General features: G+C 37.9%; 6 protein-coding genes across 18 annotated transcripts; 1 reads left to right on the top strand and 5 right to left on the bottom strand.

Moving 5' to 3' along the window:
- Window positions 1–763: 763 nt before the first annotated feature.
- Arf79f (ADP-ribosylation factor 1) lies at window positions 764–4,554 on the bottom strand. Of its 4 annotated transcripts, none has more exons than XM_076766895.1 (5): window positions 4,402–4,554; window positions 3,025–3,196; window positions 2,746–2,855; window positions 2,502–2,627; window positions 764–2,233 (listed from the first exon to the last, which is right to left on the bottom strand). In XM_076766895.1, the coding sequence occupies exons 2-5, from the start codon at window positions 3,170–3,172 to the stop codon at window positions 2,069–2,071; spliced, it is 549 nt and encodes a 182-aa protein (XP_076623010.1). In that variant the 5' UTR covers window positions 3,173–3,196; window positions 4,402–4,554; the 3' UTR covers window positions 764–2,068. The 4 variants fall into 4 exon arrangements, with proteins under 4 accessions (XP_076623010.1, XP_076623009.1, XP_076623011.1 ...); XM_076766894.1 differs by having other exon boundaries at window positions 4,185–4,506; XM_076766896.1 differs by having other exon boundaries at window positions 4,273–4,506.
- Window positions 4,555–5,137: 583 nt separating this feature from the next.
- Window positions 5,138–12,371, bottom strand: LOC143342856 (uncharacterized). Its single transcript, XM_076767141.1, has 19 exons — window positions 12,248–12,371; window positions 11,999–12,137; window positions 11,658–11,922; window positions 11,443–11,549; window positions 11,130–11,324; window positions 10,895–11,020; window positions 10,581–10,754; window positions 8,096–8,270; window positions 7,761–8,022; window positions 7,330–7,686; window positions 6,969–7,176; window positions 6,733–6,890; window positions 6,502–6,672; window positions 6,255–6,417; window positions 6,059–6,193; window positions 5,872–5,995; window positions 5,655–5,787; window positions 5,384–5,583; window positions 5,138–5,238 (listed from the first exon to the last, which is right to left on the bottom strand). The coding sequence occupies exons 2-18, from the start codon at window positions 12,083–12,085 to the stop codon at window positions 5,463–5,465; spliced, it is 2,961 nt and encodes a 986-aa protein (XP_076623256.1). The 5' UTR covers window positions 12,086–12,137; window positions 12,248–12,371; the 3' UTR covers window positions 5,138–5,238; window positions 5,384–5,462.
- LOC143342720 (uncharacterized) lies at window positions 8,264–9,262 on the bottom strand. Its single transcript, XM_076766890.1, has 4 exons — window positions 9,135–9,262; window positions 8,816–9,037; window positions 8,563–8,754; window positions 8,264–8,465 (listed from the first exon to the last, which is right to left on the bottom strand). The coding sequence occupies exons 1-4, from the start codon at window positions 9,219–9,221 to the stop codon at window positions 8,292–8,294; spliced, it is 675 nt and encodes a 224-aa protein (XP_076623005.1). The 5' UTR covers window positions 9,222–9,262; the 3' UTR covers window positions 8,264–8,291.
- Window positions 9,382–10,538, bottom strand: LOC143342721 (uncharacterized). The gene is made up of 6 exons (XM_076766891.1): window positions 10,388–10,538; window positions 10,103–10,303; window positions 9,949–10,042; window positions 9,809–9,876; window positions 9,598–9,724; window positions 9,382–9,517 (listed from the first exon to the last, which is right to left on the bottom strand). The coding sequence occupies exons 2-6, from the start codon at window positions 10,297–10,299 to the stop codon at window positions 9,398–9,400; spliced, it is 606 nt and encodes a 201-aa protein (XP_076623006.1). The 5' UTR covers window positions 10,300–10,303; window positions 10,388–10,538; the 3' UTR covers window positions 9,382–9,397.
- An 800-nt stretch (window positions 12,372–13,171) lies between the features above and the next one.
- On the bottom strand, window positions 13,172–20,882 carry Chro (chromodomain-containing protein chromator). 8 transcript variants are annotated; one of them, XM_076766881.1, is made up of 11 exons: window positions 20,478–20,787; window positions 19,558–19,656; window positions 19,016–19,158; window positions 18,690–18,930; window positions 18,441–18,610; window positions 18,223–18,359; window positions 17,941–18,150; window positions 17,760–17,842; window positions 16,704–17,650; window positions 15,317–16,544; window positions 13,172–15,119 (listed from the first exon to the last, which is right to left on the bottom strand). In XM_076766881.1, exons 2-11 carry the CDS (start codon window positions 19,610–19,612, stop codon window positions 15,022–15,024), a joined length of 3,312 nt encoding a protein of 1,103 aa, XP_076622996.1. In that variant the 5' UTR covers window positions 19,613–19,656; window positions 20,478–20,787; the 3' UTR covers window positions 13,172–15,021. The 8 variants fall into 8 exon arrangements, with proteins under 8 accessions (XP_076622996.1, XP_076622995.1, XP_076622990.1 ...); XM_076766880.1 differs by having other exon boundaries at window positions 15,317–16,547; window positions 20,478–20,786; XM_076766875.1 differs by lacking the exon at window positions 20,478–20,787 and adding an exon at window positions 20,804–20,882 and having other exon boundaries at window positions 15,317–17,650.
- Window positions 20,862–24,431, top strand: Ssl1 (general transcription factor IIH subunit 2 Ssl1). 3 transcript variants are annotated; one of them, XM_076766888.1, is made up of 8 exons: window positions 20,862–21,753; window positions 22,244–22,445; window positions 22,528–22,656; window positions 22,725–22,898; window positions 22,966–23,222; window positions 23,327–23,576; window positions 23,660–23,801; window positions 24,337–24,431. In XM_076766888.1, the coding sequence occupies exons 1-7, from the start codon at window positions 21,695–21,697 to the stop codon at window positions 23,789–23,791; spliced, it is 1,203 nt and encodes a 400-aa protein (XP_076623003.1). In that variant the 5' UTR covers window positions 20,862–21,694; the 3' UTR covers window positions 23,792–23,801; window positions 24,337–24,431. The 3 variants fall into 3 exon arrangements, with proteins under 3 accessions (XP_076623003.1, XP_076623004.1, XP_076623002.1); XM_076766889.1 differs by lacking the exon at window positions 24,337–24,431 and adding an exon at window positions 24,010–24,078; XM_076766887.1 differs by lacking the exon at window positions 24,337–24,431 and having other exon boundaries at window positions 23,660–23,962.

Here is a 24,431-nt window from a genome sequence, read left to right as displayed (position 1 = left end):
TTCGATTGATAACGGGTTGTCGACCCGTGTATCGGTAATAAAACTTTATCATACACCTTAAATATTACGTTCTTTATTTTTGTTCTGACAGAGCTGGGGAAATAATATCCTCGTTAAAATCCATAATTATCTCTAGTCGTTAAACACACACACACACGTTATTAGAAATCGAAAAAAAATCTGTCACACACAATCTGCTAATAAAACTTTCATGTGAATCTTTTCGTTTTTGTCTCCGAAATGATAAAAATTCATAATTCGTAATTTATCCGTAATTAAACTATAATTAGGACGATAAAAAAAATAAAAGGGAGAACTTAAAAGGCTAAATGAAACATGCGATATGGGCGGTGCGCAGTCTTTAGTAACGAAAAAAAGTAATCGTGCTTGTAACTCAAGTACCATCGTCTGAATAAGGGATGCGTGCAGGCTGAGCGCGAAGCTACAAGGATAGAGGTGCATTTGCTTCATCTGTTACTAATTATATATATGTATATGTATGTATGTGTATATACATCTGTATACATATGCATGTATATGAATATATATATATATATTTTTTTTTTTAATATGAAAGTGTATGTACCATGTGTATATATATTTATAAATCATTGTTTTTCCTGCACGAGTGCAGAAATCCCTTTATCCTGATCATTCCCTGCACAATATGCATGCACCCCAAATGGAGGACTCTATATATCCTATTCATAACCAGCCAGAACAAAAACAAACTATTTTAACGGCAAATAACACATAGACTACATAAAGCACAATTACAGTATATTTCACAAATTGTTTAAACATTCATATATAATTATACGAATCTTCGCATATGACGGAAAGGCGACTTGATCAGTTAGGGGAAGATTATTTCGTAAAAACAATGTATTTCGAGGACAGGAAAACATTAGGAGATTGAAGGGCTTGCGAAAATGGCTTCATCTGGCAAATTGCCATGCCAGTTTGAATTGCTGGCTTAGAAATTGCGAGGCCTATCTCTCTTTGCTGCGAGAGGTTCTTTCCTAGTTTTTTTTTCTTTTTTCTTTACTTCACGTTTCTTTTTTTTTTTTTTTTTTAAAGCATCTTTCTTTCACTTTCTTCACTTATTTAAAAATGATTCATCTGCATTTCCCGCCACGATCGATGCATAATTTCGGAATGTTGACAATATTCTAATTTTACCTTATCAAGGTGCAATAAATAAATGATATCTCTTTTACACTGAGATATACATGGTTGACTGGCTGTTAGTTTTATCGCAAACAGGTGAAGGGGGGTGCAACTCTACACCTGCCGATAGCCAAGCAGTAAGACAACCATTTGTATATAGTTTCGCTTTGCATTTTTCGACGTATACCACTGAAAACTTAAAAAAATAGAAACAAACTTTTGTAACTAGAAACAGTAAGTCATTGCACCGTCAGTTACCATTCACTGCATTTAAACATGTCAACTGATGGGCCAATGTGACATTTTGTAATGTAGTGGACAGAGCAACATTCTCTCATCTATTGATCACATTTTTATCATCGTATTTATATAATGTAATGTACAATATGCAGCTACATTATGATAATCAGTATGTCCAACGCGTTCAAACTGACAACACCGTGGGTACTTCACTTTTTTGTTCTTAAATTTTTTTTTTTTTTCAAAGATATTCAAATTATTAATTAACGAATGTGTATTGTATGTTTCAGAGTTAGGTACTTTAATACAATTACTTCCAAGTTTTCCACTTTTCTCGTGGTATCTCTGTGTAAAAAGTGTAACTATAATGCTAATATAATAATAATTATAATAATAAGTTGCACAAGGCAATAGTCCTGTGTGGCCGTTCGAATGTGTGCTTCCGGCCGTTTCCCCACTCCTCTCCCCCCAAAAACTTCCTGGCACAATGACAACTTTCGATAATCTCTCCACCCTCCACTTAAGATCCAAGAGATCTTGTAGTTTGCACTTAGTATTACCTTTTTTATATTATTACTCATTCGTGGGGGGGACAGGTGTGCAGCTGATTTTTATGATGTTAATATAGCAACTGAATGTTGACAGAACAACGTTCCAATTAGCGATTGGCATTTTTGAGCTGATTGGAGAGCCAATCAAGGCCCTCGTAAAGTCCATCTCCACTTGTGGCACACGTTGCTTGAATGTACCAATTACGATTACGCAAAGAGTGCAGACCCAACTTATCAGTTATCTCTGCTGCATTCATTGCATTTGGGAGATCCTGGAATAGTAATTTAAGGTATGTGGACCGAAACATACAATAATCGGATATATCTAATTGATTTCTTCCTAGCTAGTAATTCAATAGACTATACTAGCTTTATCGTTAAATTTTCATTTGGCATATATCCAATATGTTTATATAGTATATGTTATTTACACAACAAACGCTTTATACGTCTTAGATTTTTGAATGCTTTGTACGTTACTATACTACAATAAAATATACACGAGTCTAAGTATATTAATACTTTCAGAGCTGTACTTACTTGTTTGTTAGCAAATATAAGAAGTACTGCATCTCTAAGCTCATCTTCAGCTAACATTCTCATCAATTCTTCGCGCGCTTCACCGATACGTTCCCTATCATTACTATCAACAACAAATATCAGTCCCTGTAAGAAAAATTGCTATTAACGAATATGTTCATTGCGGGTTACAGATAAATCGGGCAAATTATAAAAAATTGTTAACTAAAAATTAAAAAAATTATTTAACCAATGGATAGCATACTTGTGTATTCTGAAAGTAATGTCGCCAGAGAGGTCTGATTTTGTCTTGACCACCCACATCCCATACAGTAAAACTTATATTCTTGTACTCGACTGTTTCTACATTGAAACCTAAAATTTATAATTCAGTGTCAGTAAATCGTATCACCAAACACACAATGTTTCCTTCCTATAATTGCCAATGTATAAAATCACATTGAACGAAACATACAAGATCAGGAAACACGTACATGTAATGTATTAATAGGAAATATAGGTAAAAATAATGTTTTATATTTACCTATAGTGGGAATTGTAGTAACAATTTCCCCTAATTTTAATTTGTACAGAATTGTAGTTTTACCCGCTGCATCGAGACCCACCATCAAAATCCTCATTTCTTTTTTGCCAAAAAGGCCTTTAAATAATGTTGTAAACATATTCCCCATGGCTAGTGTTGGTTATATAAATACCTACAACAAACAAAACATCAAAATTAAATTACCAACATAATCAAATTTTGTACAGTATAATTCATATATTCCACTGTGCATGCTTTAATTTTACATAATATATATTGTGCAATTTAAATCATGTCGACAAGTTAGTTGTCTATGATACAGCATGATGTTACCGATTCTTTATTTTCTTTCGTAGATGATATTGCAAAAATGAAGTTAACTTTTGAACATAGCATTGAATAGTTTTTAAGATTGTATTATAACTAAACCAATACCTTACTTAAAAATGTGCGTAAACATTTATAAAAGAATGACATACTGACAAATTAATGCAGGGGCAAGAGCATCATTTAAAAAAAAAACACAAAGACAATACACATAATCACGAAATTATAACTACGCATCGTCCGAATTCAGTGCATGAAATTAGTCTGAAAAAGAGATAAACTATGCTCGACATATGCAAGTCCACGATGCACGACCATACGACGTGCAATACGTTGCTGTATGAAATTTTATTGGGACGAAAATGAAACGATAATTTTTAGCAAAACGAAAAACAAATAGGTGAAATAATCGAAACGAGCGAAGAATTCCAGACGCATAGACGCGAGTGAACAAAAGAAGACACGTTTCGCAGACGTGAAAAACTGAAATTACGCCGACAGAGCCAACGAGTAGAAACATGCGTGAAGTACCGATACGTTGCTGACACAAAGCCGAAAAAGCTAACCTGCACATATACGTGGAACGTTCGATAAAAAAAAGGAGTACAGCGAATAACATGGATCATAGATTTCGGTTTAACGAACGAAACAAATAAAAAAAAAAAAAAGAGAAAAAAAGAAGAATGTGTAGAGGCACACACGAGATGCTCACGCTGCCCGCTATTGATTCTCATTTTAATACATCGCTATGATTATCGGACTAGCATACCGTCAGGGATCACTTTAGAGTCTTTTGTCGGTGATCTATGCACTTTTAAAACGTGATCGGCTACCTAAAACGCCAACACCGAGGTATTGCGAGCAAGGCGGAAGATATTGTGCGGTTTGCGAAGCCACTGCGTACACCCGGTTGTCTGTCACCTTCGACCTACTCCCCAGCGAATCGTCAAAGGTTCCCCGCTCAAACTTCCATTATTTATAAACGTCGTCTGATTACCGAGACTTTCCCGTAATGTCACGTAGCCCGTATAAGTCACTTGCGTTACTTACGTTTCAGTAAAAAAGATTATTTTCACGAGAAACGATAAAACATAAAACCAACACTCTCGAAAAGTACCGTATGTCAAAATGGCGGACGTGGAAAGGATTCATGCCTTATGCCACGTATAGGGCCCTCGAAATTCTCCAATTGGTTAGGCCGGTCACGTGACAGTGAAAATTCTACGTTGTGTCGCATTTACTGCGGTAGGTGGCGATACCGTACAGCAGTCTCGGTAAGTCATCAAAAATTTCGTAAATGTGTGGGTGAGTGAACGACATGCTTTCGGAGAAAGGCCCACGTTCATGAAAGCGAAAACGCGTTTTTCCATAATTAATACATTCCGATGATGACATTCCAAAGAAACTGATTAGTTCATTGATGTCCGATAAGGAAATGTATTAATTTAGATATTATCGGACTGCTTTAATTTATACGTTATATGATTTTGAATTTCTCGCGAATAAAATATTACGTATGTATGTACATGCATGGTGCACGGTTCAAGCGTATCGTGTTAAGTGTTAACATTGGAATAAATAAACTGTTATCGATAGACTGAAAAGCCGGTAACGAAGATGAGTAGAACTTTAACTTAACTTTACTAATGTTTCTAAATATTTTCGTTTTTTCTCTCATATCACAGTTCTATATTGCGATGAAAATAGAAGCTATGTCATATTTACATTTTTTACGTTAAAATTGTAACCCATTTGCAGCGGACGAAAGATCTGCCGTGTGCGGAAGACTTTTTCGCACGTTCAGTGTACTGCACGTTGAACGCTCATAGGCGTTTACCGCATACAGTCGATTAATTAATCGAATATCTGTACAAGCGTTGCTTGGCGCTGTTCACAGTCAAAGGGTTAATAATCAGGTTAGAATATTTAGTTTACTCTTAATTAAATTACAAGTAATAAAACGGTAATTGAAAACTCGGTAAAATTAAAATATTAATTCTATTAATCTCAAATTAAATCCGTGAAACATTACTTTTATATAAGATGCTTGTTTTAGTCTCATAAACGCGAATTTAATGTCGTTTTACGTCTATCATATATTCTTTCTTTATTTATGTTCCTGGAATACAGTACTTTTCATCTAAGGATCCTTCTCCATTAAGTTCACATTCTTCCATAGTATGTGGATTGTTAACTATTATTTGTAACGTTTCAACAGACTGTCCAGCCTTTCTATATAGAAAAAGATTACGCATGATTATCAATGTAATCAATAATACTACATTTATTCTTAATATGTGTACTTTGGTTGAAAAGAAACTGTAATTGCAATGCAACTTCCTCTGGTACAATGACTCGTTAATATTCCTTCTTCTTGATCAACCATAAACTCTTTGTTTTTGGATTTTTTTATAATGTTGAATTTGTAGCTGCATACTGTTTAAAATTTAATCACAGTAGCACATTATTGCAAAAAGTAACTTATCTAATTGCCAAACAAATCATCAAATGTAACCATACTTGATAAGTTTTCAACAACCAATATTAATTTCTTAGTGTTGCCTACATACACAGGACCAAACTCTAATGTATATATGGATAGTTTTAACGATGGTAACCAAATGTGTAGAATTAACTCTACCTCCTGAAATTTTATAACGAGTACATACTTGTATTACTACAACAAAATAAAATGAAATATCTAGACCTGAGTGCTGTCATCAGAATGTATAATGGACAATGGCTCTTTCACTATAAGTACTGCATCATGCAAGTCTTGAATTTTATTTGTGTGCAACAAGGTTTCAATTAATTCTTCCTTGACAGTGCATGATATTACTACCTGCAAGGGCAGTGTTATTTGGAACATTTCTGCTGATTTAATGTATGGAAGAATAAATTACCTCTGCACATCCATGGCCATTTATACATATATCTTTTATAGGGCTGCATATATTTGTTTCTGCATAGATTGAAACAGACTCGATATGAAATGGGTTGTATGTTGCAAACGAAACACCAACCATGTTATTACCTTTATTATAAAAGAAAAATGTTTTCTTCAGTCTAAAATTAGAAAAATTAAACTTCAATCCAAGGAATGTAACATCAAAACGTTTGAAAAGAAAGCAGAAATGCTGTTTGATGTACATTAATGTTTTCCATCTAGACTGCATCATGTCGTTAGCACAGCACGCGAATGTCCTATCGTATGTAGGTATATCAAAAATTAATTGTGGTTTAACGATGTTCGCAGTAACATTGATTTCTATGGGAGTTAAATAGGTCCCATCTAGTCTAGCATAGCAATTATCTCGATACCTGTAAGTTTATAGAATATTTTATAGCCAGATAATACAAATACCAGAACTATATACGAACTTATCGCTTGGAGCAATTCGTGGAAATCCTAAAATTTTGCAAAACAGTTCTCCTGTAAAATTCGTGCTCGCGTTAAGGAAATCGCATTGATGAGGCTGCACAGTAATGGTCACAGAAGCATTGTCTTTTGGCGAAATAAATATTTCCCTGGGAGTGACCTTAGGACGTATTGAAATAGTTCCTTAATGGTTCTTGAAAATAATTAATATGTATAATTATACTGCAAATTTCCTTACTAAGCAAACTTCTGTGTCGACCGCACCGTAGTAAGGAATTATCGAAATTTTAAATTCAGTATCATTCGCATTTTCAATTTGATTTTGATCAATCTCGTGCGAGTACACGTTTGTTTCATCCTTTATATATTCGTGACTTTTCGAAGATTCAAGACTATTCAAATCGCAGTCATTCCACGTCCAAGATGTACTCAATTTCGAGGATATTCTAAATGAATTTAAAGCAGGGCTTGAAAAGGTTCCAAAAATAACTGTTTCAGACCAACTGAATAACTGCTATGACTTATATAATAGTAATAATAATTGAGAATGTAGCGCGATCAAGGGCTCGATCACGTAATCGTCACGTAAGAATATTTACGTGCAACTAGACGTCGTTGCCTCGTGAGAAGCACTTGGCGATGCGCTCGACACTTCTGCGATGCTGTCGTTTCTTCCAAACGAATCAGATCCACTTTTTATTTCCGATTTTACAGAGTTCGTTACGTGCTCCTCTATGCACGTTTCGTTTTTGCTTTTCCATTTACTGGCTACCAATTGTCTCGCCAGTTTGTTGGTAAACGGAGTGTAGAGGTCGAATACGACGTTAAAGGGCATTGTTTCCGTTTTTGGCATGACTAAAAACGAATGCCAATCCACAGCTATAGGTACAACGCTCGTATTCTTCACTAATATCTTCCTGGGCTGCAGGCGAATACCTGTTGCTACCGTTCCAAATCTACAATACATTTTTTATATTCACATTTTTTTTCATTTTTGTTATAACAGTTATGGTCTCTGCTTCTGACGCACTTGATAACGCATGTGCTGGTTGAAGTCCTCTCGCAGATCGATAGCGATATCGGCAGTTCAGCGACTTGAACGCATATTGCTAACGTGTATCGTGGTAATCCTGCGATATCAATGTCTAATTCGTCGATGTAAGTGCCCCAAGTATCGGCGAAGACGTAAATGTCCACCGGTATGGCCTCGAATCGTTCGATGTCGGAGTTCGGAGGATCTACGTAAATCACGACCCCCGATCGAGGTTGTTTTAGACGACATAGCGTTTCTTCTGAAATAGCAGCGGTGCACGTTTCTCTTTATTGGTCCAAAGAAAAGGAAATAATATAGTTTGCCGGTTCTACCGATTAAATCCTTATTTCGACCGTAGACTTGCTTGTATATGAACTTGATGCGATCTTCTTGCGACTTTCGTTCGCACGAACAATCGACAGGATAGAAGTTCTTCACGCGTAGCCGAAAGTTGCACGGAATCGGAGTCTCGTTTTTTATAACGAAGGTTTTCTTTTCCACTAAAAATTATTTCACTGCGAGTCGTTTCTAAATTTTAATTTCTTCGCTAACGATACCTGTTCTTAATGGCAGGCCCAGGAATTCGATTACATTGGGTTGCGTAGGCGGTGGTAGAATTGTTTCGAGGAAAGGTACGATGTGTTTGGGCGAATGGACGTCTCCCTTCGAATGTTCTTTATTTTCCGTTGCTAGGCGGCTCATCTGCGATCGTAATTCGTTTAATTTTCAAAATGACCCTGCATTCGCTGCGCGAGGGTTAATAGGTCGTGTCGCGTGGAATTTAGCAGGATTTTCTTACTCGAATGATTTCTGAAGTACGGGTGCTCGAAGATGATCGCTCTTGATTCTCGAAGATACGTCCTCTTGATTCTTCGACGCTTACGTCAGATACCGAGGGACCCGCGGAAACTTCTTTAAGAACGTCCCCTTGATCCAGATTCGTGTTCATTAATTCTCGTTCCTCTCGCGTTCTGTATTTGTTCAATAGCCTCTGCAAAAACGAGATGAATACTTCCCAACTGTTTTCTTCTTTTTTAAGCCACGCGGCTTACCATGCCTTTCTTTGACCGTTCCGCCAAATCGAAAGCAACTTTCAGACTGTCCGTGTGCCATTCAACACGAGTGAAATTATTTTTCAGTTCCAAAGGCTCTTGGTTGGTCAGTGGAAGATAAAATGTGACGTAGAGCGACCGAATGAAGCACTCGACACCCAGCATTATTATTTTGTGGGAATTTCCAACGAAACACGGTACGTGCAAGAACTGTACGACACCCTAAAAATTTTCGAGACGCCATCGGAGGAAGAGAGTCATAATAAGTTTCATTGATAAATTCATTTATAAATTGGAATCTTTCAAACCAATTTTCGACCTCTTTCATTGGCGTGAGCGTGATCTTGATTTTTTCTGTGCCTTTAGCCGGTACTTCCCCTTTCTCGGGACACACACAGAGTTTCATCTTCTCCGCATCGGATCCATTTGCTTCTCCCCACGCATAAATTAAGGAATTCTCAGAGATGTTCTTCACGATCAAAACATAGGTTTCTTGGACACCGATATGCAGGATTCTGTCGCGTGTAACAATTTTAAATCGCCGAATATCTTACAGTAAATTTTCGAACAAACGTTTGTGAATTATAAAATTACAAGCCTTGTAGGTCTGATGATACCCATGCTTATTATGCGCTCCCATAAAAGGGACTCGAATCGTTTCAGGTTCACTACATCGTAATGAGAAAACAATTCGTCCGTTATCTGCGATATAATTAGCAAACGTGATTCATTTGTGTTGTAATTGATATTAAAAATGCAACGGTGATCGTGAAGCGACTTACCAATCGACGCGTGGACTTGTATTCTTCGCTATCGTCCGTATAATCCGATGTCTTTGTTTGATCGTCGTCGAACGAGTACTCGTGATCCGATGGAGTCTCGGTTAAACTTTCGAACAATTCTTCGAATCTTTCGTCGCTGGTCGATTATACAAAAAATTTATAAAGTTAATCATCTTTGTTTGATGTGAAAACATATTTAAAGTTGACGCACGTTTCCTTTTCGTCGTCCTTCATATGTTGAACGCAAACTTCGACGTCGGCCACCCAAATATCTACGGACTGATAACAAGCGTTATAGCGATCCGATAGAAAGTTGGTTTATTGGTCGATTGATAAATCATGATTATTTACGATTAAACATTTACGTCGTTTCGTGGTGCATTCCTTGACATGCAATTGTAGTTTCTTTGGAATGGCTGCAAGTGGTATATCTTCCACGTACAGTCTGAAAACGGTACCGACTTAAAAGGTATCCTTTCATTGGCGTCACCGTTATTTATCTTACTGTAGAACGGACGAATAATAATTTGGCTGCAGATCTGTGCATTCAGCGGTTACGTTAAAATAATGCACAGAACTTGGGGACAGTATCCCGTGATCCGGATCGATACGAAGCTGACTCAGAGGGAAATCATTAGGCTCGTTCGTTTCATCTTCGTTAGCTTGAACCTTTCGTTTTTCCCATCGACAATGCATGCTCATCTCGCTGAAAATTATCTCTTGGTAAATTCCTGGCTGCGCCACTGTCGTCGGTACGAAAAAAAATAGAATCGTTTCGAGCATGCGTTACCTAATATTGCTCACGCAAATCGTGCATTGCCCAATTTCGTCGGGCACACTTGTGCTTAATCTTACGTAATGACGCGCACGTTTATCGATATCCCCCTCGAACGGCCATACTTTTTCTAATTGCTAAAATTTTATCTTTTGTTTGTATTATGTTAGGTTCTTTTTTTATTGCATAGGAGAACTGAAACGAATACGTTGCAACGCAATTGTACTACGTACTCCAACCATACGCTAATGATACTATTTGCAAACAGTGACGTAGATACTTTACTAAGCTGGATGAAGTCAGTTTCGTATGTTATGCCGTCACCGATTATTTCTGTCGCCAGCATGTTGCAGTTGTCGCTGAGTATGTACAGTTTGTCGACCTGATAAGAACGAACACGATAAACGAAAAGAAAATAAGTTTCAAACAGGGCTTGGAAACTGTAATGTAGGTTGAAGTTACGAAGAACTTTTATTCCAAATAACTGTTAGAAGAAACCCTGTTTTAAACTGTTTCATTTACATGGATCCCGTAACAGTGGGGCAAGAAGTAAGTGTGCAGCGTTATTATTTGCTGCGACTTCATTGAAAAGTACGCTGGCCAGACGAGGAACGAAGGCAGTATCAGCACGTTCTTATCGGTGATATCCTGGTACATTTTAAAAAGAGAACACGATATTAGATCAGAGAAACGGCAAACAGGTGGAAAAAAATTGCGTAATGTATGATGTAACGGTACGAGGAAGCAATGATTTTACTTCAATGTGCATCGAAACCCAGTCGATTTCACTCATTATGAAAAACGTTCCCTCTCCTCCGATGTTCCTGAATTTCATGGGCACGTGAATTTCTTCTCCAACGAAGCCTTTTTTGCAATCGAGAATCATGCTTCTAAATATTGTATGAAAGTTATTCCAGCTCGCCTCGCTCTCGGAGCTACTTGACGTCGTGTCCTACAAAACAATGATATATTCTGACAGTGGTAGATACAATTAACTATATTATGGCAAAGAAACAAATGTCGTTATTAAAAATTAAAATGCTAATGAATACGAGACAATTGAGAAGTACGTTTGTGCTGTTGAACGACTGTAGTAATTCCGTATGCAAGGCGTGACTGGAGTACTCTTTGACGTATTCCAAAGAATTCGAACATGCCTCTTGCGTTTCATCGATTCCTGCAAAATGAATTGAAGCGTTCAGTTTTATTAAAACAAACTTTATCCTATGCAACAGTAAAAACTGTATTTTATAAACGTTTGTAAGTAATTTGTGTCATTTGGTACCCATCAGGATAGGGGGGTCCCTGCATCCATGCAATCTGATGACCAACGGTTTGCCATGTTGTACATTCAACACAAGCATTTCCTCCGGTTCGTCGATGACGTTGCAACGAAACAGAATGATCAAATGTATCTGCATACCCGGGGGAATGATGTTCCTGTTTTTCTTCACAGATTTTATGAAAACTTGAAACATAGAGCGATAAGGCCTAGCTGCAATTTGAAATCTCGCCGGCGACGTGGTAACATTTTGTAACGTGACTGTTTTCTATCAACGACATTGGTAACATTAATCAGAGCGAAATAATATCGGGTGAGGTACGCGATCAAAATTTGTAGCGCACCTTGTACAATTGATTCAATTCGAAGTTGCGAAATTGCACATAACTCGTGTCCGCGATCAATATTATCTTTTGCGTTTCCATTTTCATTATGCTTCTTTTCGCCAGAGCGCTTAAACGAGGTTTTGACTTCAATACTTGTCTAATTTTTACAACACGTATTAAACATAAATAAGACCAACTACGAATTTTTTGCTATTTAGTATCTACATCTATCTATCAAGAATGTAGTCTTAAACTTCTCTCCTCTACCTATCGATACGATGCTTCTGTAGAGATGTTACATGTGTTAACTCTGCTGTTCGATCAGTTACCGTTTTTGGAATTAATCGTGCTAATTGTACCAATCTTCTGTACTCATCCCAAGTTTTTATTTTCGACTCTTCTATCGCCGACTCTCTGCGACTTACATCTAAAACAAACCATGGATTTAATTAGATATGTTCTAATACTCTTGATACTTTAATTACAGTAAATTATAACTGTTCTATCTCTTTTCTCCTACTTCGTTTGCCTACAGTTAATTTTGGCAAACGCAGCCTACAATAATGTCGTTATTATACTTAAAAAAGACACGTTTCCTCATATTTTTTTACCTAACTTGTCTTCGTGTTCTTCATCGTCAACGTTACCGATACTTAATTCATCCTGTTTACCGTTCAAATCACCATCTTTTTTAACGCTATGTACATAATGTTTTAATAATTTTATATCGTTAGGACACGAATTCTGTAACTTGTCTCTGTAAGTCTATGAACATTACAGTCAATATTATTTCACTCTTATGACGCTTTTATTAGTTTTGATAATAGACGAAGGTACTAACGTAGAACATGATAGAAGATTTTTGCCGAAAGATTATATTTTGTTGACCAGTATTAATCAGATTGTACGATATATTCCAATTATATGTTCTGGATCTTAACATTTTCTTCACTCTTCTTTGACTGGATTGCGCATCCTTTTTCTCATTGTTTCTGACGAAACTCGAACATACAGAAGTCATTTTATTTGTAAAATGGTACCATTAACTAATGCCCATATGATTAATTTTTGACAACCATTCGTTACAATTGACAAAAGAACGTTTAATCGCTTAATACTTCGTGTTGAAAAATATGAAGTAGTATATGACATTTAATAGAACAATGATGCGGCGGAAAAAGGTACACACAGTAGTTTTAAGATTATGATTTATTTGGAAACAATTTTTATATAAAGGTTTAGAGAATGAAGTTCTATGTACAAAAGGGTTACGTTAGTAAAATACTAGGATTTTATATTCCTGGCCGTACATCGGTGCAAAATAGTTTCCTCTTACACTGAGATATATGTATAATTGTTTTTTCGTTTCGTGCAGTTCTTTCTCCTTTTTTTTTTCTTTATTGCGAGTCCAGACTGCCTATAATTAAGCTTGCATCTAGTTTAACCCTATGAACGCCGACAAAACCACTGCTTTTGTCGGATGTGACGATACAATCGTATAAGGTACACTTATTACATTATTTATCATGATTCGTGATCCGTGAATACGAAGAATCTTTCCGTTTTTTTTTTCATTTTTTTGCTTTTGAATCCATATATCTCTCGATACGCGTTAAATATCGTATAGAAACCTAATTGATGGTTTTGCATATACGACATTATAGATTACGCTTCGTACAATCTAACAATACAAACAAGCGAGAAAGATCGTTTAGAACATATATCCAACCAGAGCATGAATCTTTTACATTACTACGCGTTGCGTAACGATATTCTGTCGTTCACAACTTTATTTAACATACAAAAAAATTAATACATTTTGTTTGATAGAAGCATACAGCGCAAAGCGTTCTTTTGTTTTTCTTATATATGTATATTTTTTTTAAATTTTCGGTAAGCGTCATATAAAATCTGAATAAGTTCTTAATGTAACGAGTTAGCTGAAAAGGAATGGGCTTAATAATGAGACGCGCGTAATGTTCCATTAAACAACACTGTATTTTTTCTTCATTTTTTTTTTCGTTAAGCCTTATAGATTCAGAAATTATGTGTTCTTCGATAAGAGTGCACTTATTTAATCTATAGATAAGCATACACAGTCCATTGAAACGCAAAACATGTTTCTGCGTTTTTGCGAGAAAAAGAATTCAAAGAATTAATTGAAATTTACAAATTTATGAAGCAATTTATGCACATAAGCGAAATTCAAACTGAATGGAAAGAAAGAAACGTAATTGTTTCGCATCGATCATACGATAAGAATGATCGGCACAGAGTCAAACTAGGTTCAAGCTTCACGTGAAAGATTTGTTCCCGATGGAAGTGTTTGAATTTTGTATTTACACACTTTTGAAAAAAGCCGATTTTCGTTCCGATAATTATTATATTTTCAATTTGTCTGGCGACTATATCCATGCTGCAAAATTCGCCAATAGCGCCCGGTAGCTTGGACTTTGTATGCAAGGTAATAAAGATCATTCGTTAATAGCCTATTATCGTTTGGAAAATATAAAACCCCAGTTTATACTTCACTATCCTACAAATACAATGCTTACTTCAAACGTTGTATAATGGTGTTTGTTATCGAAGATGTGATACTTCCTTCCGTTTTAACCCTATGCAATTTGCTCCTTCTCTCGTATCTCATAAATTAAAAGTAAAAATTAAAACTTTATCGGATTGTTTTACACCGAGACATGAATTTCTAAAACATAGTTCATTTATCGTAATCTAAATTCTAGATTTCTGTATCTGTGATTCATCCTCTTCGTAGGTTTTTTCCTGTTTTTATTCTTTTTTTTTTTTCTGTTTTTACAATACACCAGCTATGTTTTGTTTACTTTTCACATTTCGCGACTGTTGTAGCTGGAAAATGTCAATAATTTTTTTCTTTTTTCCATTGCAATTGTACGAAGTGAACGTTCTTACATATATACAACCCACGGTCACCCTTAAGCGTACAACTTCCATGTAAAGTGTATAGTTCGATGCATGATCGTTTGTTTTATTCTTTCCGTGTGTGTCGATATTTAAGCGTTTCTTCACTTGCCGAGTCCTAGTGCGGCATACTGCTCCTCCGTCACTTCGGTCATCATCAGATTCCCATCGGGTAAGAGTAATACTACTCTCCTGGTACCACCTAGCGTTAAAACAGAATAAAAGTATAATATCAGTACCGCTAAAACCGTTGTCTTCGCGCCTACTGTGCGTCAGAGTCAAACAAAACATAACCAGATTTAATTTGTCGTGATATTATTGTGCCTAGTCACACGAAAATAATTGCGGTGTAATCGTAACCGTAAACACTTGGTGTCTAATGTACTAAAATCACATTACCTGGAGTAGGTTCTTCTGCTTGCACGACCTGAGCGACGACCTGTCCGTGACCATCGCCATCTTCCTGCCCCTCGGTTACGTCAGTCGTGCTTGCGTTATCCATGATGGACATCACCATTGGATTCTCGGCGGGTTCCGTTCCACTCTCCTTCACGTAAAATTGCGAAGCCAAGTTCACTTGGTCGGGTATTAATTGCGCTACAGCCTCAGCCACGGCGTGGTCCAACGTCAGGACGGATCCGTCATCCCCTTGCTGTTCCGTAGTAACGTACACGCATTGTTGCTCACCGTCAGCGTCGCGCGTCACCAGCAACGTCTGACCGTCCTCGGCTTGGCCCGTCACCTGATAAACAACACCGTCCTCGCCCGTTATCGTGACCAAGTTTGACGCGTCGTCGGCCACCTTCCTCTCCTCGGGCGCTTTCTCGTCATTCTTGGTCGCATCGGCGGACGTGATCGCTATCGTGCTGGTGGAGGTGACCGTGGCCGTCGACAAGCCCGCGGCAAGGGAGGATTCGCTGGCGGGCGTTGTTTCCGGCAATGGTGTTGCCGTGGTGGTGGTAGGTCCGGTGACAGTTGGAGCTGTGTCGTCCAGGCACGGAAGGTCCGGGGCGGGAACGGCTACGTTCGACAAGTTGATTTGCGCCGGTTCGGAAGTTTGAACGATGGTGCCCGTCGTTCCGCCGGGACTCATCTCGACTCTCATTATTCCGCCGGCATCCGTCAAAGAATCCAGAGAAGGTAGGACCAATTCCGTGGCTGCGGTCGCTGGGTTAACGTCTATGCTCTCGGACGCGGTGGCGGGCGTCGTCTTGACGGTGGACAACGGCGTCGTGGGGGGTTCCGGTTCGGGTTCAGGTTCCGCTGGCTGCTCTACGGGCTCACCGTCCGGCCCAATTATGCGTCCCGTCAACGGACATAATGTGAACGGCCGCGGCGGACTGTCGGGCTCCGCGGTGGCTATAGTGTCGGCTTCCGGCGGCGGAAGTTCCGGCTCGCCGTCGCTGCTACTCTCCTCCGAGCCCACTTCGTGGAATTCCATGTGAAGACCGTCGCCCTCGGCCAATTTGCTCTCCTTCGGTTTGTTTCCCGTGGCGGACGCTGGCACCTCTATCAGTTTCCCCCTGCCGCGGCTGGCGGTAGCACGAGCGCCTGCCAAGAGTCCACGGCTGCCAGGCTTCACGATGCCCGCTGCTTCTTGGGCTTTCCGTTTCGCCATCAGCAACTTCTGCTGCGGAGATAACAACGACTGTGGCTTACCGATTGGTGTTTTCGGCGACTGTTTCGCCGTTTGTGCCGGACTAGTTCCAGCCTTAACCACCTGCTTCGTTTGCGGGCTGAGAACCGTGAATTTTGGTCTGATCTGAGTAACGTTTCCAGGACTCACCGAATTACTTTGCGTGGTGACGGTCGTCGCGCGTTTTTGAAGCACCTGGCGCGTCTGCTGAGGCGGGACTTGTTTTGGGGCCGGCGCTCTGACGGGCGTGCGAATCGTCGATCCGATACCAAGAACGCTGGTCGGCGTCGTGGCGCGTAACGGCGGTCTCGGTAACAACGGGCGACCATCTGCGCTACGTTGGCCTGCAACAGGTCCAGGACGTATTCCTGTGCTTAGTCGCGGTTGCAAGGTTAGGGGGGCCGGCACCGCGGTCACGACGTGTATTTGCGGCAACTGCGTCGGATCCGGTTTCGGTTGGATTTTTATAGGCTCTGTTTTTTGGGCACCGCCCGGTTTACCCGCTACAGGCTTGGAAACTACTTTCATCTGGGTGACCACTTGGCTCCCGTCCATCTTCGAGACCACTTTAACTGGCGTGACCGAGTTCGACTGCGAGGCTGATATTACTTGCTTCCTCACTACGTTGGCGTTGTCGCGATTTTGAACCATCAGAACACCCTGCGTGGTCGGCGAACCCTTCACGGCCAGTTTTCCGCTAGGAGACGAGTCCAACTTGATGATGCCGTCCTTCCGTGACATTACGTACACGCCAGATGTTAAGTTTGGCATTTGTTTCGGGTCTACTTTAACGACTCCTTTCGCGTTCGCTACCAGGACTGGCGGTTGATTGGATTTTGCCCCTTCGGGAGACTGAAGTCCCAACGAAGTCGCAAGATCCGAGGACGAACCGCTCGCTCTATTAGAACCGTTTGATTGCACGTTAGCGCGATTAAATGCTTGTTGAATTACGTCGCTTCGACTCAACATTCTCTCTTCTTCGGACTCCCCGGTCCAATCCTCGTCGCTACCCGTGTCACCTTTGATTCGTTTTGCAGCACTGCTGCCACCGTCCTCGGAATCGCTCTCGGAATAGTCCATTCTTCTTTTCCCCAACACTAAGAAAAATACATGAATCTTATTTTTTGGCAGTATATAGTTCTGTAATATATACGAAGCGCATGAAACATTCTACAGCGCTTACAAAATGCATTAAAATATACATACAATCATTGTCTTCGTCCTTCATTGAACCGCACCATTGCTTCACTTGGTCCATGGCTTTTGATTTACTTGAACGCATTGGTCGCCTATATATTAGAATTTATCAAAGTATAATAATTGTTACGATATACAACCGAAACGTGTTCATGTTCATTGAGTAATAGGCAAAATCTAGTTGCCTTACCCTACTTGAGCTGCGGTACTTGGTCCAGGTTTTGCATCTGCTTTTATAACTGTTTTTTGAGCAAGATGGCTGCCCCGTCCTGCCGCTTTTGCGTTAGCCTGCTGTTGAGCCGCTTTCAATTCTTTTTGCTTAGCAAGATTTCTTTCAAATTCTTCTAATAAATGTTTACACGTAGCCACGTGTTCAGCAGGTTCCCATGTATTATGCTCGCTGTAATTATTTAATGTCATAATTGCTTATTTATATCTATGAATAAGTAACTCTTCTATGAATTAAACTTACTGTCCATATCCTTCCCATTTCAAGAGATATTCTGAACATCTTTTTTTTGGATTAAAACGCTTTGCTAAAATTTTTTCTACCGTATATTCTTCGTCGCTTGAGTCCCTATCTTCGTCACCAGCTTTACTTGATTTACCCTATAACCCATCGAATAAATTAGTTTTCGCGAATAAGAATGAAAATGCGGATCATTCGATCGATAAAACAATGCAAATAACCTTGGGTTTTATAGAAGGTTTCAACTTCGGCTTTTCCTTCTTTTCTCCTTCTGTATCAAAAGATTCGTTACTTTTTTTATTCTTCGTTTCCGAACCCTTAGTATCCTTTTTGGTGTCAGATTCTTCAGGTTGTCCATTTCTAATAACCTTACGTACAACTACCGGCTTTCCTACGAAAGCATGAAACAACGAACTCTAGTATACTTCGTATTTAAATTACAACAGAACAAATTTTCACGCAAAATTTACCTTCTACATTGGTACTTGTTTGATTTTGTCTTGGTGCATCCTGCATTTTTGCATTACTGATTTTTGTAAACGTTTGAATGGTCTTCCCGGCCGCGATCCAGGAATCCCTTATGTGCGTTTCCATTTTGCACCATTTCTGATAGAGCTTCCACGAGTTTGTAGAGTCTTTATCCGAACCTTCTTGTTGAATTTGAGAATCTTTCCATAAAAGGAAAGCCCAGACTTGTGCTTTTTGTTCATTCTATACAAAACATCAGATAAAACAATTTGTTTACGCTGCCATTCTTCGATATTAACATTTATAGAATTTTCGGAATGTTACTAACATTACTATTTTCACGAAAATGCGATACTTGAGTGCAAGCGCCTTCCTTTGTACGATGCTCTTGAAATTCCTCGATAAAATGAAAAACTGAATGGCACTGTCCACATACAAGAACGTCTAACCTTCCCATTTCTTCTTGTGCAGCTAATAACATAAAAGAATCTCATTAAAAATGGTAAGAAGAAATAGAAATTATAAAAAAATTTTCCTTTATTTACAAATTGCATTGAAAAGGGTCGGTAGATCAGGTTCCCTGATTCCATATACCAGTGAATTACCGACTTGTTTACTATATAAATGTACCAAATATTAATTGCAAGACTGTTCAAAAGAACGTGTTTATACAAGTTTCAGATTTTAATAATCTCCTCTGTTCCTTAATAAATATCCCTTTCTTTAATATTTCATAGTTAATTGTGTTCCCTTGTTTACAAATTTTAAATGTGTATCAACCTTGATAAATCTCTTCGTAGAAGAACAATGTAAATAAAGATTAACAGTCAATATAAAAACCTTATGACATAGGTGAACTATAAATATTACCTTTAATAGCAGTAGGATTGCTACTGATGGCTGAAGGGCCATCGCCTCCCTCCATTTTGTTTAATACAGTATTTGAGTCTCTATCCGTAATGTTTCTTTCTAAAAATTAAAATCAACTTATTCTTTAGGCTACGAAACTTTGCATACATTACATAATGAAACATGTAAACACTAATAAGGAGCATGATTTCATTATTTAAAAGCTATACAAATATTTGTTTTCTTTTGAACAATTATACAAATATCATATTACGAATTTAAATTTCACTTTTGGACGATACATTTCACACAGTACACTAAAATTTTAATAAAAAAAATCGGTAAAATAGATTGATAAATAAATTCATATGCAAAAAAATCAAGCAACGGGAAATTATTTGCAACAAGATCTGTAACGTTTATTGTATACGTGGTGAAGCGAATGCCACGCGTTTAATTTATATTAGTTGAGCGACGCGTCGGAAAATTTTAATAATATAAATATTTCGAGAGGTATAAAAAATTCGGTGAAAAAAGCACGTTCTTTCAATTAACTATGCTAAAAATAGTCAACGCATTAATTTCGTATCGCGATACGAATGCCTATGAAAAAAATTCAACATTCGTATTTCAAAGTTTCGCGGGTTACGGAAAAATTTACAGGCAACATGCCGGTGGAAATCGAACTGCGAACATTTTTTAATAAGACACCACTGCCGTTGTTACGGTGTTTCGTAGGTTCACTGCACGCACACACACCGCTACCGTTGTTAATCTCGCAAACCGCCAGCGATTCCGACTGCTAACGCGAAGCGTATACAGCGAAACTTTTTATTTAAACCGAAGAAATTCCCGCATAAACGGTAAGACAGTCAGAGCACACAGCATGGAGTCATTGTAAACGCGGCCAGTGGCGTAAGTTACCAACGAATAAAACTCACGGATAATTCGATCTTGTAAATAGTAGCCGGCTCACCCGTGAAAGATCGTTACCGATTAGAAGCGACTATTCTAACTGCATATAACACGGCCGTTCAGAATTTACAGAAACATTTAGAAACGATGCCATCACTGCCGCCACCGTGGTCACCGCCGCAGACTCGTCCTCTGTCTACCACGAGCAAGCCGATGCTCGTCAAGATGGCTCTCGTCACGAAAACTCTCCCCGACTATTCACTTCCTGTCTACTCCATGAATATTTTTCGAACACACTTGTCCGTTACCGATTTCGACCAGACCGAGTCTGAAACCAATGATATTGACTTACGCCCGATATACCGTGGAAAAATCAGACTTTCTTGATCTGGAAAATTGCCGTTGCCGCACGAGATGAGATGAAAACAGTGATCGCGTCTGACGACGGTGGCGCCATTACCGCCTACCCGCCACGGCACAACCTACCTTTTGGCGGGAAAATTTTACTTGTTAATATACCTTTCCGCTCCATTATCGACGATTTTCTTTCTATAGAATCATGTCTCGCGTTTGGAATATCGTCTTTAACATGCTCTGTTATAGAACAAACAAAAAATTATATCCTGAAAGATGATTGAATCGCGAATATTCTGTTATTGACTTCAAATCTGCCGCTTTTATTCATCAAGTTCACCTATGTTCCGGCATTGGATTGAGTATAGAAAAGGCAAGTTTATGTTAATTAATGTCAAGACAATTTCGTAAATAGTCATTGGTTATTGCGCGCAGTTTTATGAACTGTACATGATTAATTGTTTTTTCCTTTAGATGTTGCCTGTTTATAAGCCGACGGCTTTGATTTTAATTTACGACGAGCTTATTTTGATTCGGATGGAAAAATTTCGAATAAAAGATTCTTGTATCGACCAGACACACGTTGTGAAAGTTGCATGCTAAGTGTATGCATATTTATGTGAATTAATTGTATTTTTTAAATAATTTCCAATTTAATTACGATTTTAGAGTTGTTTTAACAATTTTAAACGACTATGATGCTTCTTTCGATTGTAATATTGACATGTCGTTCTCAATGTTGATGATATAAACAACATTAACCTAATTTGTTACGATTTAGTCTATAAACAGCCATGCTCTCAAACATACACGTAAAAATAATTAAACTACAGTGTTTGGACTAAGTAGACTGCATCATTTCTTATAGATTTTAATTAAAAATTGAATAATGGCTGATGAAGAAGAAGAAAAGGAATACCGGTGGGAGACTGGTTATGAAAAAACATGGTACTAACTCATTTAATAGAATTAGAAGTATTTCATTTTGTTCCAAGTTCAGTCACAAATCATACAATTAATTTTTGTGAATTCTTTGTACAACAGTGAACAAATTATTTTATTGTAAATAAAGTATCAACCCTTAATTGGTAATTTGGAGTATTTAAACATCCCAGTGACTACATTTATTTTATTTATAATCAATATTGCCCTCTATTATTTTGTGTAATGAATTACATAAAATAAAGATAATTACATTTGGAAATTGATGCTTCTTATTTTACATTTTATATACATTTTCAGAATATACAGAATATCGTTTAAGGGTTAAAAAATAATCTATCATCAGAGTTGCACAAATTTTACATCCATTTACAATTTCATTCTATGAATTTAAAATATTTATTTATGATTTGTAAATAAAGTTAGGTATAATCATAGTTAGAAATTTCATGCGTTCTTCTTTATATAGAGTATGAAAGCATAATTTTTCATTAAGGGAAGCACTTAAGGAAGATGACCATGGATTATTGGAAGCATCTATCGCGGATATTATTCACAATGCTAAGAGGAAACGTCAGATGGATAAAAAGATTGGTGCCAGATTGGGAATGATGAGACATCTTTATATAATCCTTGATGCTTCAGAAGCAATGTCCAATCAGGATTTAAAACCAACACGTTTTTTATGTTCATTGAAGGTGCATAGCTGATAATAATTTAATTTCAATTTGATATCAACTATATTTTCATACATTATTTCTACATGCCATCTATTTCCAGCTTTTGGAAGATTTTGTCGAAGAATTTTTTTATCAGAACCCCATCAGCCAGTTGGGGATAATTCTAACAAGAAATAAAAGAGCAGAAAAAGTAAGCGAATTAGCGGGAAATTCCAAGAAACACGTCAAGGTAAATTCTTCTGAATTATCATTCTATTATTTTCTTTTCTAAATATCATTGGTTTTCTTCGTTTTCAGGAAATAAGAGGCATGCAACAAATTCAGCCAGCAGGCGAGCCGTCATTACAGAATTCACTAGAGCTGGCTTTGAAGTCTTTACGGCTTCTACCGTCGCACGCTAGTAAAGAAATACTTGTAATTATAGGAGCACTCACAACGTGCGATCCAAGAGACATCAATGAAACTATACAAGTATGCACTATTGTGCACATCATGATAATTACGTCGTAATAGTTGTAACAACTGGCTATGGTTTTAGAACATGAAATCAGACTGTGTAAGGTGTAGTGTGATAGGATTGGCTGCTGAGTTGTACATTTGCAAAAGAATGGCGACGGCAACTGGCGGAGAACATGGCGTTGCGCTTGATGATAAACATTATAAAGAGCAATTGAACATGCACATAGATCCACCGCCAGCTGCAACGAGACTGGACGCTGCTCTTGTAAAAATGGGCTTTCCGCATCATGCTTTGCATTCTTCCGCGACCGACACGTGTATGGCAGTGTGCATGTGGTATATAATTTTTAGATCATTTCTCCCCTAAAGGAATCAATCTTCCATCGGTATACGAAAAATATTCACTTTTTACGGTAACAGCAAGAAAATATTTTTTGCAGTCATGCAGAAAGCGCGGACGAATCTGTTAAACTTACGAGTACAGGATATCTTTGTCCTCAGTGTCTCAGCAAGCATTGCGAGCTTCCCGTAGAATGTAGAGCATGTGGACTTACTTTGGTATCTGCTCCTCACTTAGCTCGTTCGTATCATTATTTATTTCCTGTTGAGCCTTTTAGAGAAGTACCATTTACTGGGACTTGTTCAACTTGTTATGGTTGTCAAAAAATTATCACGCAAAAGGATAAGAAGGTATGCATTGAAATATATAATTTAAAGTAATAAAGTAAATCTACATAATACATAATATAATTGAAAACCGCATTTATTTCCAGGTATACATTTGCAACAAATGTAATCAAACATTTTGCTTAGACTGTGAAATATTCATCCACGAATCTCTACACACGTGTCCGGGCTGTGCTACAAATCCAGATACATATCAAAGATCCATGAACAGAACTTAATTAACTCAGTGTATGTAGAATAAAATCAATAGTTTTAATTATTTTATACCAAATACTTAAACAGGAAATATAGTCATTCATGACCAGTTCTATGCACAATTAATTATTACATCGTAGAACTGGCCCATTGATACTTTTATACAAAAAATCGCCTCCCGTTAAAGGGGAATAAACGAATGAAAAGACAACAATAATGGATAAATGTTTATTCTTTACAGAAACCACTTTTCATCAAACACGTTTTTATACAAAATCAAACAATTTATTTATTACCCGATAACAAAGTTATACCCCGGTATACGAGTTCAACCATTTGCGTAACGAATAAATGACGCGTATTATTTTAATAACATTCGATAAGTTGACGATTAATTATCAACGAGTCATGCAAATTTTCTAAAAAAAAAAAATGTTTACGATCTTTTTGGTGTGAAATTTCGTGTTTGACGATAATCGCGACGAGATATCCGCCTAAGCGAAAGGAAAACAAAAGAGTAGGAGTTGTTTGTATGGATTTAAATGATACGTGGACTTCTTTCCCCCAGGCGGAGAACTTGAAGTTTTTTCGAGCGTTAACGCGGCCGCTTTAAAATCATGGTGGGAGGTGATTGAAGTTTATTAGCTAGCGGACAGGTAGAAG

Source organism: Colletes latitarsis, chromosome 6 (genome assembly GCF_051014445.1).
Source record: "Colletes latitarsis isolate SP2378_abdomen chromosome 6, iyColLati1, whole genome shotgun sequence".
Lineage (NCBI taxonomy): Eukaryota > Metazoa > Arthropoda > Insecta > Hymenoptera > Colletidae > Colletes > Colletes latitarsis.
This window is presented reverse-complemented; position numbering and strand designations above follow the sequence as displayed.